Source organism: Hyalella azteca, unplaced genomic scaffold (assembly GCF_000764305.2).
Source record: "Hyalella azteca isolate HAZT.00-mixed unplaced genomic scaffold, Hazt_2.0.2 contig16633, whole genome shotgun sequence".
Taxonomy (NCBI): domain Eukaryota; kingdom Metazoa; phylum Arthropoda; class Malacostraca; order Amphipoda; family Hyalellidae; genus Hyalella; species Hyalella azteca.
This window is the reverse complement of record NW_025946448.1, coordinates 61790-77234: the sequence shown is the minus strand read 5'-3', so window position 1 is coordinate 77234 and position 15445 is coordinate 61790. Positions and strand designations below refer to the sequence as shown.

Genomic DNA, 15445 nt, shown 5'->3' with positions numbered 1-15445 from the left:
GTGCGTAACTCGGCGTAAGATGAAGCGAGTAACTATCGTAAGATGAAGCGCGTAACTCGCGTAAAATGAAGCGCTTAACTATCGTAAGATGAAGCGAGTGTCAGCGCGCAGAGCCACAATAAAGTTAGCAGGGAGCAATAGAGACCAAGCAGCATTTACAACACTTGTGTGTTTTTCCTTATGTTCTGCTGCGCCTATAGAGGTATCAGTTCACTCATGTGTTCGTCTGGATCAAGGGGAGTAATATATGTGCATATCCTGGATGGTAATTTTTTTCTATTGCACTGTTTGTCCCGTATTTAAAACACCGTCATGATTATTTATGCATGAATAATCAGGCAAAATTCACGCTCTACTCATGCAGACCTTTGTGTATTGGTCGAGTGTTTTTTACGACGTTCGCTCTAAAGTAATTTGCAGAGCATTGATGAGCTTAGGGCATCACTAGTCGTACTGTACTAGTATATACTGTCATTAGCCGACTGTACTGGCACTGGTCTTCTGTACTATATATTAGTACTGTCATTACTCGACTATACTAGTATTGTCATTACTGTACTATCACTAGTCGTCATAATCAAACAGTGAGCAAACCAGATACAAGTTGGCAAACGGAAACGAACAAAAAATGTTGAGTTAGATAAATATTGCCACCGGATTAGTTGATCACATAAGAAATTAATTTTGATTGCGAGGCATTAGTCATGTTTTTTGCACATACTTAAATGGGTTGATTTAAATAGCTGTATAAAATAGTAATATATTATTTAAAAACACATCCAAGACAAAACGACTTGCCTGTCACTAGAAGAATTGCTGTGCGAGCGATCCAATGGATGACCGTCTACCAGCGCTGACGGCGAAGGATGTCCCATGGTTGGGTGTGTGGCTGCGTGCAAATCCGATAGGGTCTCCCGCGGGTCGGATCCTGCATCACGAGACACTAAGCTCATCATGTCGAGCTTGGGTGTCCTCTGGAACTCCAGAGTCTGGAACGCGATGGTCTGGGCCATGGGTCTGGCGACTTCCGAGGAGCAAGAGCTTGTCATGCCGCTGCTGCTTCTCAAGTCTCCGGGAATAGGGGAAAGCGGCCGAGTTTTGGATAAAACTTGGCTGTTGACGAGCGATGGCGACATAACATGAATGTCGGTATCTCCTGAGTCAAGGGCGAGTTTAGAGCTTCCGTCTACGGAAGATCTACCGCTATTACTGATGTCCATGTCTGAATTTTGCCGTGAGAATCCGTGAATTAGGGATTTTGGCGTCAGCATTGAATATTGTGGAGAAGTGAAGGCGCTACCGCATGCCTGGTCGTCCATCAGTGACGCTCTAAAGCTGCTGAACGAAGATTGTTGCGAGGGCAGCGCACTGCTGGTGCTTGCCAAGCTCTTGGCAAGTCTCAGCTTGCTCGAGAGCGCTGCTTGTTTGTCAGCCGCCAACGCCGCTTGCTTGTCAACCGCCGTGGCCGAATGTTTGTCTACCGCCAACGCCGCTTGCTTGTCAACAGCAAACGGCGATTGTTTCAAGGAGTGACTCGGAAGGTGATAAGAGTGAACGCTGCTTGTGCAGGTTGATACAGCGCCCTCCGTGTGGTGGAGGGACGCCGTTTCAGAAGCCATGTTACAGAGGGAGGTGAGTGTTGATGCTGGTGGTTGCGTCGTTAATGGTGGTGATGATGCAACTGTTGGTGATGAGGGAAGGTGATGGTGGTGATGAGGGTGGGCTGTCGGAGTGGTGGGAGTCGTCGGAGCCTCCGAAATGGACGAGGGGCGTGGGGAACAAGCCATCATTTCGTCTCTTAAGCCTTGCATTGTTTCTGTAAAATAAAATTTCTATTAATTGAAAGTTATGATGTTATTGCGGTAATTTATCATTACTGAAAATTGCATGATTGCTTCCTCGTAAAATATAAACTTAGTGGGTCCAGCGAAAGTGATCATTTAACAGCTTGGGAAAAGTTCAGTATAGTAAACTGCAGTATATTGGTTGCGAAAAAATTCAATGGTAAGTTATGAATATAAAATACGAATCAATAATGACTGAGAAACGAAGGTGCCTAAGAAAACGTGATGTCTGGCAGCTAAATAGTGTTTGCTTGGTCTGGAATACATTAAACCAGTTGAACCTGTTAAAAATATGAAGGAAAATGAGCTTAAAATTCTAATTGATTACCGAATTAATACTAAATTACATTAATTAACGCGCTATTATTTTTTATATATTCTAATAATCATTCAATGGGAAGTAAACATATGATGGTATCTGATTTTGTAGACGGTAGTGGCAGTAACTAAATAACTATTTTACACTGGTCACTACAATACTAGTAAGAGAGATGAGAGTTGCTGTGTAATGGCCGCGGTGAGCCACGCCAGCCAGACATAAGAAGGCTAAATAAGGCCACTAACTGCTTATGGAGACAACACGTCCAACACTGACCACCTGTGACTACATAACATGCTGGCCACTACCAGCGCATGGTTTACGATGAACCCACTTAACTTACAATTCACAATTTCATTTCATGAGCATTCGTTTTTCAAAATGTTTTAAATATCGTCGCAATCTAGTTTTTATAAAGGAAGACAGTCATAAGTCATCCTCTTTACTAGCAATTCACAATTTCATTTCATGAGACATGCGTGTAACGCATCGTGAAACTTTTGGTTATATTGGACTTAATAAATCAACCATTATATTATTTTAATAGTAATATTATTTTAATAGTAATATAATATTATATTATAGTTTTATTATAATTACATAGTACGAAAACTTGACAGCCGGTCCTGATCGTAAGGAGTACTTTTATTTTGAAATTAACAACGGTATCTCATTCTACATTATTATTGCTGGGTTATCTTCAATAAACCTTTTATTTGTGACTATATTTGCCTTGCTAGATTTGCAGCGCATCAAAACCCTTTCTATTAGGCTTCGCGCCTTATATAGGCTTTCCTGGACCAGGACTTGACACCATTAATAGACTTGCTGTCTCCCTGGACTTCGCTCAATGGACAGACTTATTTGCTACTTAGACTTTACTCCATATACAAAGATAATTTCTGCCTAGATTTCACGCCCGTACGACTTATTTCCTGCTTAGACTTTACTCCGTGCATGTAAAGGCTTATTTACTATCTGGAAGTTACTCTGTATACTAACTTATTTGCTGCTTAGAATTTACTCCATACACTAACTTATTTGCTGCCTAGACTTTACTCTATATACAAACTTAATTTCTGCTTAGACTTTGCTCCCGTACAGACTTATTTACTGCATAGACGTACATTACTCCATATACAAAGTTAATTTCCTGCCTAGATTTCACTCCACATATACAAGCTTATTTTCTGCCTAAACTTTGCCCCATGTACAGACTTCGTCAGGTCTTCACGAATAAACTTGAACATTTTACTAGGCTTCAAAAGTTTATTTACCAAGTGCTCACTACACAAGTAAATCCTTTATGTTTGGAGAGAGTGAGAGAGATGGAGGTGATGGAGGTTGCATACTACATGCATTACCGCCATACAGAGCGCTCCATGGCTCAGTGTGTGCTGTGTCTGTGTGGCACTGCATGGCGTTGTGTGGAACTGCCATGTTGCATGGCACTGCATAGCACTGTGTGGCACTGCATGGTATTGCATAGCGCTGTGTGGCACTGCATGGTATTGCAGAGCGCTGTGTGGCACTGCATGGTATTGCATAGCGTATTGCATAGCGCTGTGTGGCACTGCATGGTATTGCATAGCGCTGTGTGGCATTGCATGGTATTGCATAGCGCTGTGTGGCACTGCATGACATTGCATAGCGCTGTGTGGCACTGCATGGGTCTGCATGGCACGGTGCCAAGTGCTGTTGGTGGCAGAGCTCAGCTGCCATATAAGCGTATGCATAGAAATATGAGAAATTAGATGCCCCATGAACCGCCACGTATGAATTAAGTGATGCAAAAATTGCAGCCATAGGAGTCAGTGTCTGAAGCTCTATATACCAGGAGCGGCAGTAACACAGAAGCTGTGTGCTATGTATGTAAAGTTATATATACATGCATGGACAGGCAGTTAAACTTTAATGATGTATTTAAGTTCTTCATGCTGGTATTGGGAGTTACACTGCAGCAGTGAGTCTTGTTTTCAAAGTTCTTGATACTGTGACTGCTGACATTTAATGTATTGTTTAAAATCTCTCTACACTGGGGCTGGCTCACTGTAACTGTAACTATCATATTCGTAGTTCTATATATACGTATCCGGATTTTAAATAATACTGCACTTGCAATTCTTGTACCTAGATACAATGTAAATAGAAAAGCAGTAGAGCAGGTGTGCTGCTGCTATGTCATATGGTTGCAATCATATACTTTGTAACAAAGGCAACATCTTACGGCTCAATATATGATGGAGTTGTTATAATCATACGCTAGCTGTATGACATTCTTGCGTCTGCACTGATACTAGCGTGCGTAAAGCTGTAAAAATACGCGTGTCTGCATCTCTTCAAATTATTTACTTATGCTACTATGTCAAAACTGTTTAATTTTTTCATCTTTTAGGCCTTTTTCATTATTGAATATTGAACACTGATTGAATTTATCGTTCTATGGATTACAACGGCGGATTATCATTCATTGTTGGCTTTAAATACGAAAACAAATGTTTCTGTTGCTAGGAAATACGTAACGATAAAATCGAGATTCATTGCAATGGAATATCGCAAGTGCATCACCATGGGATCATCATCATCACCATGGGATCATCACCATGGGATCATCACCATGGGATCATCGACCAAAGCATTCATGGAATGAGCGACATTTCAACTGCTTCCAGCAGTCATTTTCAAGAGCAGAGCTGTGAAATTGGCATTTCTGATTGTAATTTTCAACTCGTCAACTCCGTACTCCGCCAAAATCAGCCTGATTTATGATTATTTTTTAGCGCATTTTCACATTTATGGAAAAAAGGTGCTATTGTGCTCGCCATGTCCGTCCGTCTGCCCGTCTGTCGTCTGTTCATTTGTTACTTCACGTTTTCGTCGACGAGAAAATGCGCTCTCTGTCACTCACTGCAGTGAGTACTGAGTTATATTTTTTATTAGTTTACTTTTCACACATTTTCATGTTCCTCTACCTGCAATTATTTATTGGTATATAATTTACGGCTTTGCTTTAGCCTACTGATATAGTCTAGCACAGGTATCGTCTGCTGACATTGTAATTGCATTGGTATAGTCTATTAGAATTGTCTATAGGTATACAGTGTGTCGTAGTGAAATGACGATCTTGCTGTCAACGTTACTTGTTTTGCGCACCACCAGTTTACCTCAGTTAAATACTTGTCATTTTCAACTTTCCTTTATTAATTATTTTACCCATGCATATTTTTGTTCTTGGTATTCTGAAAAATATTTTTTCTAAATAATTGAACATTAAATAGGCACCACGTTTTAGATCATGGAAGGGGTGTACGTACTCATGCCGAATGCAATAATTAATGCTTCACACACGTGCATAATGCTTCACAATCATCACGGTAGTCCCGATCAGTTACTCGTCACGGTAGTCCCGATCAGTTACTCGTCACGGTAGTCCCGATCAGTTACTCGTCACGGCAGTCCCGATCTAGTCCCGATCAGTTACTCGTCACGGTAGTCCCGATCAGTTACTCGTCACGGTAGTCCCGATCAGTTACTCGCACTCATTTCTCATGAATAAGGATTTACGAAGTCACCGTGTCTGCCATTCCTCCTAAATGTTGAATGTGAGAAGCAATGTTCAAATTGTTTATGTTATTAGGACATTCTTCCTAAATGCTGAGAGTGTGTAGACATGTCCATGTTTTCAAGTCATTCTACTTAAACTCTCATTGTATGAAGACATGTTCATGTTGTGAAGTCATTCCACTCAAATGATGAATGTATGAATAAATGCTCCTGTTATTAATTAATTCATCCTAAGTACTGAATGTATGCATTACGACAGGTTCAAATTATAGTGTCATCAAGTCATTCCTCCTAAATGCTGACTATGTGAAGACATGTTCCATTATTCATGTCATCAAGTCATTCATGCTAAATGCCGACTATGTGAAGACAAACTTAATTATTCATGTTATCAAGTCATTCTTCATAATATTGCTATTATAAAGCTATGTTCACGCTTCACACTCACGGATGTGGCGGCATGAAGGCATCATGGGTCTGGCATAGCGTGTGTTTGTGAGCGGTCAGACGCACGCCTCGCGTCTATAAGGAGTTCTCTGCGATCCCGCCTAGTATATTACCCAGTGTTTGCCGCTCTGCCCACACTAACACAACTCTATGGGACAATTTCAAGTTACAAATATTACATTCTTAGGTCTTCTTGTTAAACTTGAGATTATTTTATTGAAATAAAGCTAAATCGAGATGCACCCATTAGAAAAGAGTTTTTGACAAATTCCTGGATTTAGAATTCCATTGTCAACTCTATGGGACAATTTCAAGTTACAAATATTACATTCTTAGGTCTTCTTGTTCAACTTGAGATTATTTTATGGATAAAATACTTGTATCCATGATGGTCCATCATGCAGGTAAAGACAATTTCTGAGAAAGTTTGTTTTGAAAAATCAATTCCGTCTTCGGTGTTTCAGATTTCGAGGATTCGGAATCATTGCATATTTTTTAAACGAAATCTAAAATGAAGAACACCTATACCTGATTGATGAATTGTTGATGGACAGGTTTTCACGTTTCTTCGCATTTTATTGTTGCATTTTCGTTTATTGTTTCATCACCACTAGGTCAATTAAATCGTACCTATTATTTATAGCTTCAAGATTGAATTTTTAAACTCTCACAGGGCTCTGAAACCTAATAATTGAAATATTTTTAATTATTTCAGTATTTTTTGCTATTCATTCCATTAGTTAATTTGAATAATGCAAAGAATTATCTCATTTAAATGCTTAAATTTTTTCTTTGCGAGATAATTCATGAATATGACACACATTATTAATTGATCGATTATATTTGTTAATAATGCTGGAGAAGTTCATTTTCACGGAACAGTTGGACGTGCACTAGATTGAACTTGCTGTGGCCCACTGAACTTGCTGTGGCACACTGTACTTGCTGTGGCACACTGAACTTGCTGTGGCACACTGAACTTGCTGTGGCACACTGAACTTTTTCTCACACTCGGTCGTTCGGTTGTCAGCCTCGATTTGATGTTTTATAGACTCAGGTTTCCTATTATTTCGCCCTTTAGTTGGCCTTAAGACAATGTCTTAAGATTTTAACATTTTAGAGCACGTGGGCCTATTCTCAAGTTTGGCCTCTAGCCTCAGGCAATGTCTATTCACTGAATGCTATAGCTGCATAGTCTCAAGTTCAGCCGCTAGCTACGAGTTTATGACAATTCACTGGATACTATAGCTGCTTTTAGTAAGAATTTGTTCTCAAACTTAAGCATTTTCCTCGGGTACTGAGAAAATTTTCTCTTAGACAGCGAAAACAAAATTTTGATATTCACATAAACAAAAATGTCAAAAACAAAAAACGCTAATAAAACACACTTTAATTTTATCAAGAACGTATCTGAGACCAACTCCATCGTTACTTAAAAAAAATCAGTGAATGCAAGTACAATCAACAGAAAGAAGCCCTGTTACTTGGTCCTTTTATCAGTACTTAAGTCTTAATCTCCTTTGTTTAAATCTGGTTTTCTATTTTAGTTACGATGTGGTGAATTTAGTTGACGTTTTATTTGTTTTTACATTCTTGCCGTGCTGAACTTGCAATTCGAACAGACAAATGATTTAATCACTTTAAACTTCTACGACTGATCAGTTTCAAAGTAGTCTTGAAAAAACAAAAAATATCTACGCATGTGCATGCTGAGATGAAGATAGTTTGTCGTGTAATGAAGGGATCGTAATCCTCGTAACCTTGACTTGGTATATAGGCGAAAATATGCAAGTTTTCCTAATATTAACGAACATCAAAATTCATAAATAAGTTTAAAAGTGACATTAGCCATTAGTCAAAAGTACATGTGCACTGAACAATTATTTTATAAAGTAACTTATGGTTGTTAGTAAATTTAGGTCAAGCTTTCTTTCTTATCGCTTATATTTTCGTAATTTTCACGTGTACGAATGATATTCGGGACGATCTCAATATCATCTCACACTGGTATTATTTTTCAGTAACACACATTCGATGTATCAACTATTCTGCCAGCATACATCGGCCATAATAATAGATAGTTTATTTTGTATGTTAGCGAACGTGCAAAGAATTGAGGCGCGGGCGAGTGCATGCAGCAGAGCCTAGCTGCTCGCTCGACCAGGCCCTATTTGGGCAGCAAGTCTCGCACCGATTGAGCCAGTTCAAGTTTGAACAAGCAAGCTCAACTTCTTACTTATTTTCGCCCTTTTTTATCATCTTGAGACTACAAATGTTATAGCTCTTGCCTGGAGAAATCACCTACTCATATTTGTTTGTTTATAACGCTAACAAGCATGCTCCACTTCTTACTTATTTTCGCCCTTTTTTCTCATCTCGAGACTACAAATGTATAGCTCTTGCCTGCAGAGATCACCTACTCATATTTGTTTGTTTATGACGCTAAGATTTCTGGTCACAGGCCAATGGACAACGTTCGGTTGGCTCTAATTGATTTATAAGATGGCGATCTGTCATAACATTGTTCGAGTTGAAGAATAAGCTAATTTTGGGATGAAGCAAGTTTATACCAAAGTTCATCGCGTCCAGTAGTTCTATGTACTTTTTGTAAAACTAATACTAATAGTTCAATGTACTTTTTGTAAAACTAATACTAATAGTTCTATGTAATACTAATAGTTATATGTAATTTTTGTCTAAAGGCCAGGATGAAGTTTGCTAAGAGAAATTCGCATCTAAGGCACTGGCGGAAGATCGTCAAAATGACTTAGCTGTTTAAGTACGTTAATTGTATGGAATACGAAGAGTATTTGTAACGTTTAAGTGGAGTTTTACTAATATTATAATAAGATAGAAATTCTCAGGTGAATTTCATTCAAGTAATAACATGGGTGCCAGCCCCTGCACAGAAAATCAGACCTAAAATTAAAATATATATATAAGTTTGTTTGTATAAGATCCTTTGATCGCAAAATATGCAATAAATTTCTAAATGAAAATCCAGAAAAACTATATCTTCGGTGCCGTAATAAATAAAATTGTGAAAAGTTAAGTCGATTTCAGGTAAGGTTCTAGAATCGCGCTGTAGAATATCCATGGGATACGGAATGCAGGTCCTATGTCAAGCCTGGCGCCTGGTAGCATATCTACGATCCCTGAAGCTCATAGTAAACAGGAAATTGTTGCCCGATAGACTGGTGTGCAATGAAGAAAATACGGACCTGTTATGATTGATGCCCGTGTTACAGATAGTCGCTCAAAAGGCGTGCCGCGACATGCAGGCTTCGCCGAATTCTCTGCCATATTCTGCAGCCTGTTTTATCAAATATTTTTATACAAATGGTCGACAATTAAATAATAACGAAACTCAACTATTTTTAATGTTTCATTATTATAATTTTTATTACATTAGATAATATGGGAACATATAATATTGCTCCTTTTGCATTTATCATGTGTCATCTGAAAAAAAGATAATGATAGAATAGCAATATCACATTTACGTGTGCTTCTTTTCGCCAATTTTTGTAACCAGAGTTCATAGCCAAACTACAGAGAGTTCATAATCACAGCCAAACTAAACACAATAGTTTCGAAACGCATATCTCTAATGACTGTACTTAAATTAATGACTTTGCTTCAATTAATGTCTTTGCTTATGCTAACTCCATGACACTAATAATCTTCTCTTTTCTAATCTCATATCGCTGAGTAATCTAGGAATCTCTGACAGTGGATATGTTCGATCAGCGGACATAAAATTTAATCCATAATACTACTTAATACCGGAAAATTTTCGAACAAAAGGGCTACTAATCGCCTGCAGGGTCATAAACTTAAGCTTACATGTACACAAAAAGTCACTTAGTGCATTTATCTAATTTGCATAATTGATCTCGGGTAAAGTTCATCTCACATTACGAGACGGCTTGGGCGCGGTACAGGGGTCCATATATGGATTTTTTAGAGATTTTTTCATAAAGAGTCGGCACTTTTCAGCCGGCAGCCGCTTCTCTCCATGAATTTCTCATTGTTAAACGTTAGAACGACATCAGAAATAGTACTCGAATTTTGGTGTATCTGATTTTTTTAATTAAAACAGTGATTTTAGAGATTTTTTCATAAAGCGTCGGCACTTTTCAGATATGTGAATTGATTCAGCAGCTTCTCTCCATGAATTTCTCATTGTTAAACATTAAAACTATATACCTCAGGAATTTTCGTGTAGTCAATTTCTTTTTGCGCTAAAACATAGAAAATGTTTACCTAAGCATGAATGTTTATGTGCCTAAGTTAATAAATAGAACCAAGTTCATACGTCAAACGGTAGGCAGAGATTACGTTGCCCGCGTCTTTAGATGAGTCGGTGAGTGTGTTTGCTTGTGTGTTTGCAGGATAACCTTGTGTGGGAACAAACACAAGTATTTGGGTCGCTCGTGTGGATGAAAGCTTATTTATATGTGTGAGTTGATGTATCTGTGTGCATGAGGAATATACGCACATGTGGGTACACACACGTGCACACGAGACGTGATCACGTGGGCACGAAAAGCGCGTGCACACGCGGGCGTACGATGCGAGTGTGAGACAGCGCACATGTGAGGCAGCGCACATGTGAGGCAGCGCACATGTGAGGCAGCGCACATGTGAGGCAGCGCACATGTGAGGCAGCGCACATGTGAGTCTGTATGCATGAGGAATATACGCACATGTGGGTACACACACGTGCACACGAGACGTGATCACGTGGGCACGAAAAGCGCGTGCACACGCGGGCGCACGATGCGAGTGTGAGGCAGCGCACATGTGAGGCAGCGCACATGTGAGGCAGCGCACATGTGAGGCAGGCAGTAGAGCACCGCAGCAGCGCAGTACCTCAAAGCTCTTCCTTATAAGGCAGTAGCGCGAGAGCTGCCGCCGCTACCAGAGAGCTACGCGGTACATATAAGCCTTGTGTGCCGCTCACTTCGACGCGTCCGCTCTTTCTAACCTTCTTCGGGCTCTGCGAATGGTCAGCATTTGTCCAAATTTAGCATCTCGACTCCAAATTTTATGGTCTTATGGAATTGTGACCAAATTTCTGTAAATAGTTGTTTTTTTAACTTATAAGTTACTAAGCCTTGATTGGGATCTTTAAATGACAACTTTTACATTTATTGAACATTAGTCATATCTTTCTGTATACTAATGAAATTTATGGACCGAAATTTTGAATTGTGTTAAGACACATCATCTCCACTATTAGGCATGCTGCTTTAACTTCACCTTATTCCGGGAAAACGAAATTATCTAATTTATGTAAATTTACCAATGATTTCGAAAAAAATGAAAGTTTTTATACTCAATCGTTTTCACTTAAACTATTTAAGACTCACAAGCTTTTGGCATCACACGTTGGCAAGACAGCGCTCCATAAGAACTGTTCTTCACCATGTTTGGTAAGATGCTGGTACAGACTCCTTGTACGGCTTTTACTTTCTTCATCTTTGAAATCATTATGGCTGTTACTCGGTGAAAATTGAGTTTGCATTTTTTTTAGATTCTAAGTATATTTTTAATTATTTTCATAAATTAAAGAGTTATCGGTAGAAATTCTGCATAATTGAATAATTTATTCTGTGATTCAAACAAATTGTCGCTTTCCTTTTAAGGGTTATGTTGGAAATTCGATCTTGAAATACGTTGATTGAGTTTAACTGTTGGTTTCGGTAATCAATTAAAATCATGACTCACTCTATTGAGTAACGTTAACAACTCTAACACGGATCTAGAGTGCTGACCGATAACAACAACCGTGATAAATGTAAATATTAGAGAAAATGTTGACAGTCTAATAAAAAATATGCTTTATGGCATAAAAATCACATGAGTCCCTAATTTCCGTGAGTGTAACAAGGGCGCTATAATTAGAAGTCAGTATACCGATAACGTTGCGTTCGGTCAGGCAAACATGACAAGTTTCCTAAGTTGGTCGTTTTCTTAGATTATGGACTCATTGAACCGCGCAAATCTTGTTTATTGTATGAAAACTATGAGCTCACCAATCGCTGCACAAATTCTGACAGAATGTTTACAACGTTTATTTTTGAGGGGGGGGAAAATTAGCCTCAATAACCAAGGAAGGCTTAATTGGCTATTTCGCAATGACATTAATGTTATGCATTGGTTAAATCAATGTTATGCATTGGTCAAGTCTTACTAATCTTTTGAAAGTTTTAGTGCTTCAACTCATTCAACTAATCATTACAATGTCACGTGTTATAATGGAATGCACCATGGGAGCTCGGAAAATGCTCTTAGTATCTGATTCAGTTTTATATACGGCAAAAAATATCAAATTTCTACTTTGTTTATTGAATCACGTAAACATGTTATGGGCTTTAAAATAGTTCAAAAGACGTCACATTGCAATTGTTATCTTTCATTTCCCAAGCTGCATGAATTTAAGTTGAATTAAAAATTGTTATGGTAGACTTGGTTGCACACATAAAAGATTCAGCTATTCTTGGCTATAGAAGCGCGAATTCCTCAAAATATGGTATGCGCTCCTGCCACAATACAAAGAAAACGATTATCTTCGACAAGAGGTTCACTTAGCAGTCTTTGTGCAGCACCTAAGCCATCTTTGACCAGAGAACAAGCTTAGCTTAAAATAATGCATGTTTGGTGTTTCATTGCCTGTTCCTTTACCATCTCAGACATTGAGACCAGAAACATTGACTTGAGTTATGACAAACATTCCGTACTTAGCGCTCATGCCTTTCCTGACTTAGAAGCCACAACCTTCCCTACAAGGCCTCTATGACGTCCACTGAATGCACAGTAGATATATTTGACCCCTGAGAACGGCAGGTGGTTAGAGACTCATTTCTTGAGGGAAGACTTAACATTTTTCATAAAAGGCGAGCTTCCTTCTAATAACCACCATGCGGATCGATAAACTACCTTAGCTTGAAACAGGTCTAGAAAAAGTGCCAGAGCACTTGCTTTGAAATGGGAGCAGTTGCATAAATGTGTCTTTAAGAAAACGATTGTATTTTTGGCAAAAAATTAGTTAAGAATAATTGAGAATTGATTTTAAACGCTTGCCTCTTATAATAAATGATAACAATAATAGAGTCAAGAAGAGCAACATAATACGTGGACAAATACGTATATTCAGACGTCGAAGAGTTCTAATATACCGCAGTAATGCACATGTGTCGTGGACACGTCATTGAGTCCAGCCACCAATCACGGACCGCGAGTTGTTCGACTGCACTACCTAACAATCGTGGCTGCAATTTAGTGCATGGCGCTTCTCCTTACGGAGCACAGTAAGGAGAGCCCAACAATTTAGCATTGGCCATTGCAAGGGCCGCTATCTAATTCACCAACGCCTAAAAGGAATGCGCGCAACACTCGCATCTCTGCCTTATCTCATCGCACTTGCCCAAAAAAGCCCAATCCTCGCCATAAAGGGAACTTTGGCAAACAAAAGCCAGCCTATCGAACAACACAATGAATAATGGTCTACGAGTGACACCGAATTATTCTTGTCCATATACTGCATGCAATGGCGCTCCATGTAAGGGCCGCGACCAATTGGGACTCTTTAGAATCTCCTACGGAGAGTTTTTATTTCGGCGACGTAGACGTCGACGACACAGGACCTCCAGTTCCTCTCTTTGATCTTTGAATGCCAGCATCGTTTTGTACCTCCAATCCAGAGCGCCCGCTTCTGCGATGGCCACTGTGAAGATTTTTTATGCCCGGAGAGAACGGGAGCTGCAGTGGAACTTGGTCGCTTGGTCCGACGGCTAGTTTCGCCCGTAAAGGATCTGAGCCAGTGAGGTGCCTTAAAAGGTGCCTTACTGCAGCGATGCAGCAGGATCACCGCACCAATTCCTGACTTAATGCAGCAGTACAGCATCGCTGTTTCGATGCAGCATTGCCGCTTCCACAAGAATCGAGCAAGGTTTTTCATCGGCAATGTTTTGTGGTCATTTGGCAACAACAACTTTCCAGCATTATTACATCTCTCCTACGGCATCAATATGGACGCCCTCATGACCATGCATGGGCTGTTTGCTTTCTTATATTATTGAAGCATGTGAGCGGGGCGACGAGGTGGCAAGTTTCCTTTGTGCGATGTAGTGTTCTGCCCTTGTCGTAACGACGGTCATCGTCCATTATATTCTCCTTAATGACTGATAACAATCATTCGTTAACATACTAACGGCCTCACAGTGCATGCAGAAGGTCAATGGCAACAACCATCGGACTTTCTAATAACCTAACTTGAAGTCATAAAGTGGAAATGCTGGAGAGACTTGACCAAATTACATCACCACGCGTTTAACAACCGAAACAAATGTATTAGAAAATGTTGGATGTTTACTGTGTGCGCTGGTCACGTCTCATTGATCATACCGATTGTCAATATCATTTGAAATGAGGGAGCTGAGACGTAAATGAATGATATAGAAAGCATAAACAGCCAACAGTCACTGTTCTTCGCTTTAATTTTGATTAATAATTGCTATGCCGCAATGAAGATCGTATCAATTCCTCGAGGTGTTATTTTAATAGATGATTTAAAATTTTTTTATTAGGATGAATAAGGGTTACCACATATTGCAGAGACTAAGGGCTCCACTGTGCACGTGATGCGAATAAAAAAGCGTTTCTATAGTTTCCCAATGAACTAACATATTATAATACTCTTATTAAGTGTGAGGCATAAACGAAATAAGTATAAAAAGAAGGAGTAGGTTTGATATCTGGCGGTACTGGCGTGCCTCCCTACACACATGATCTTCCCCTAAAACAGACTTGACGCTACCCTAACCGAGAGAGCACCATGCCTTCTATGGCTTGCCCGGACCTCTCCGGCGGTGAACACACATGTCGCTCCATCGTCTCCATGTACGAAAACGTGTTTATTTTCTACATTTTATTCAATATAAATCATTAAAGAGTTTTCAGCAACAGAGAGTCCATAAATCTCCCCTTTTTCTTGCGGGCTCCCACATAGGCAACCTGAGAAGTCCTAAAAAGTTACCCCATGCTACAAATTCTATCCTTCTCACGTAAAATGTCGAGTTCCTTCAGTGGAATAGTCTAGAAGGCTGTGTAAAGTAACGATCAGAATTCACCAACTCCACGAAGCTCATCATTAAATAAATACATTGAAATAGTGAGTCTAATTGCTCTATACGTACTATCGATCAGTCGAACATAATTTTATTCGTCACGATCGTCATGCATAATCCACATGACGATTTTCATT

At 39.4% G+C, this 15445-nt stretch overlaps 1 protein-coding gene across 1 annotated transcript in view; it reads right to left on the bottom strand.

Annotated features, from left to right (window-relative positions):
- LOC108664335 overlaps positions 1-15445 on the bottom strand; it is a 35821-nt gene that overhangs the window by 18306 nt on the left and 2070 nt on the right. Inside the window, exon 2 of the mRNA XM_018150911.2 lies at positions 799-1816. Within this exon, the coding sequence (XP_018006400.1) occupies positions 799-1811 (1013 nt within the window). The 5' untranslated portion in view covers positions 1812-1816. The remainder of the gene's footprint in view (positions 1-798; positions 1817-15445) is intronic.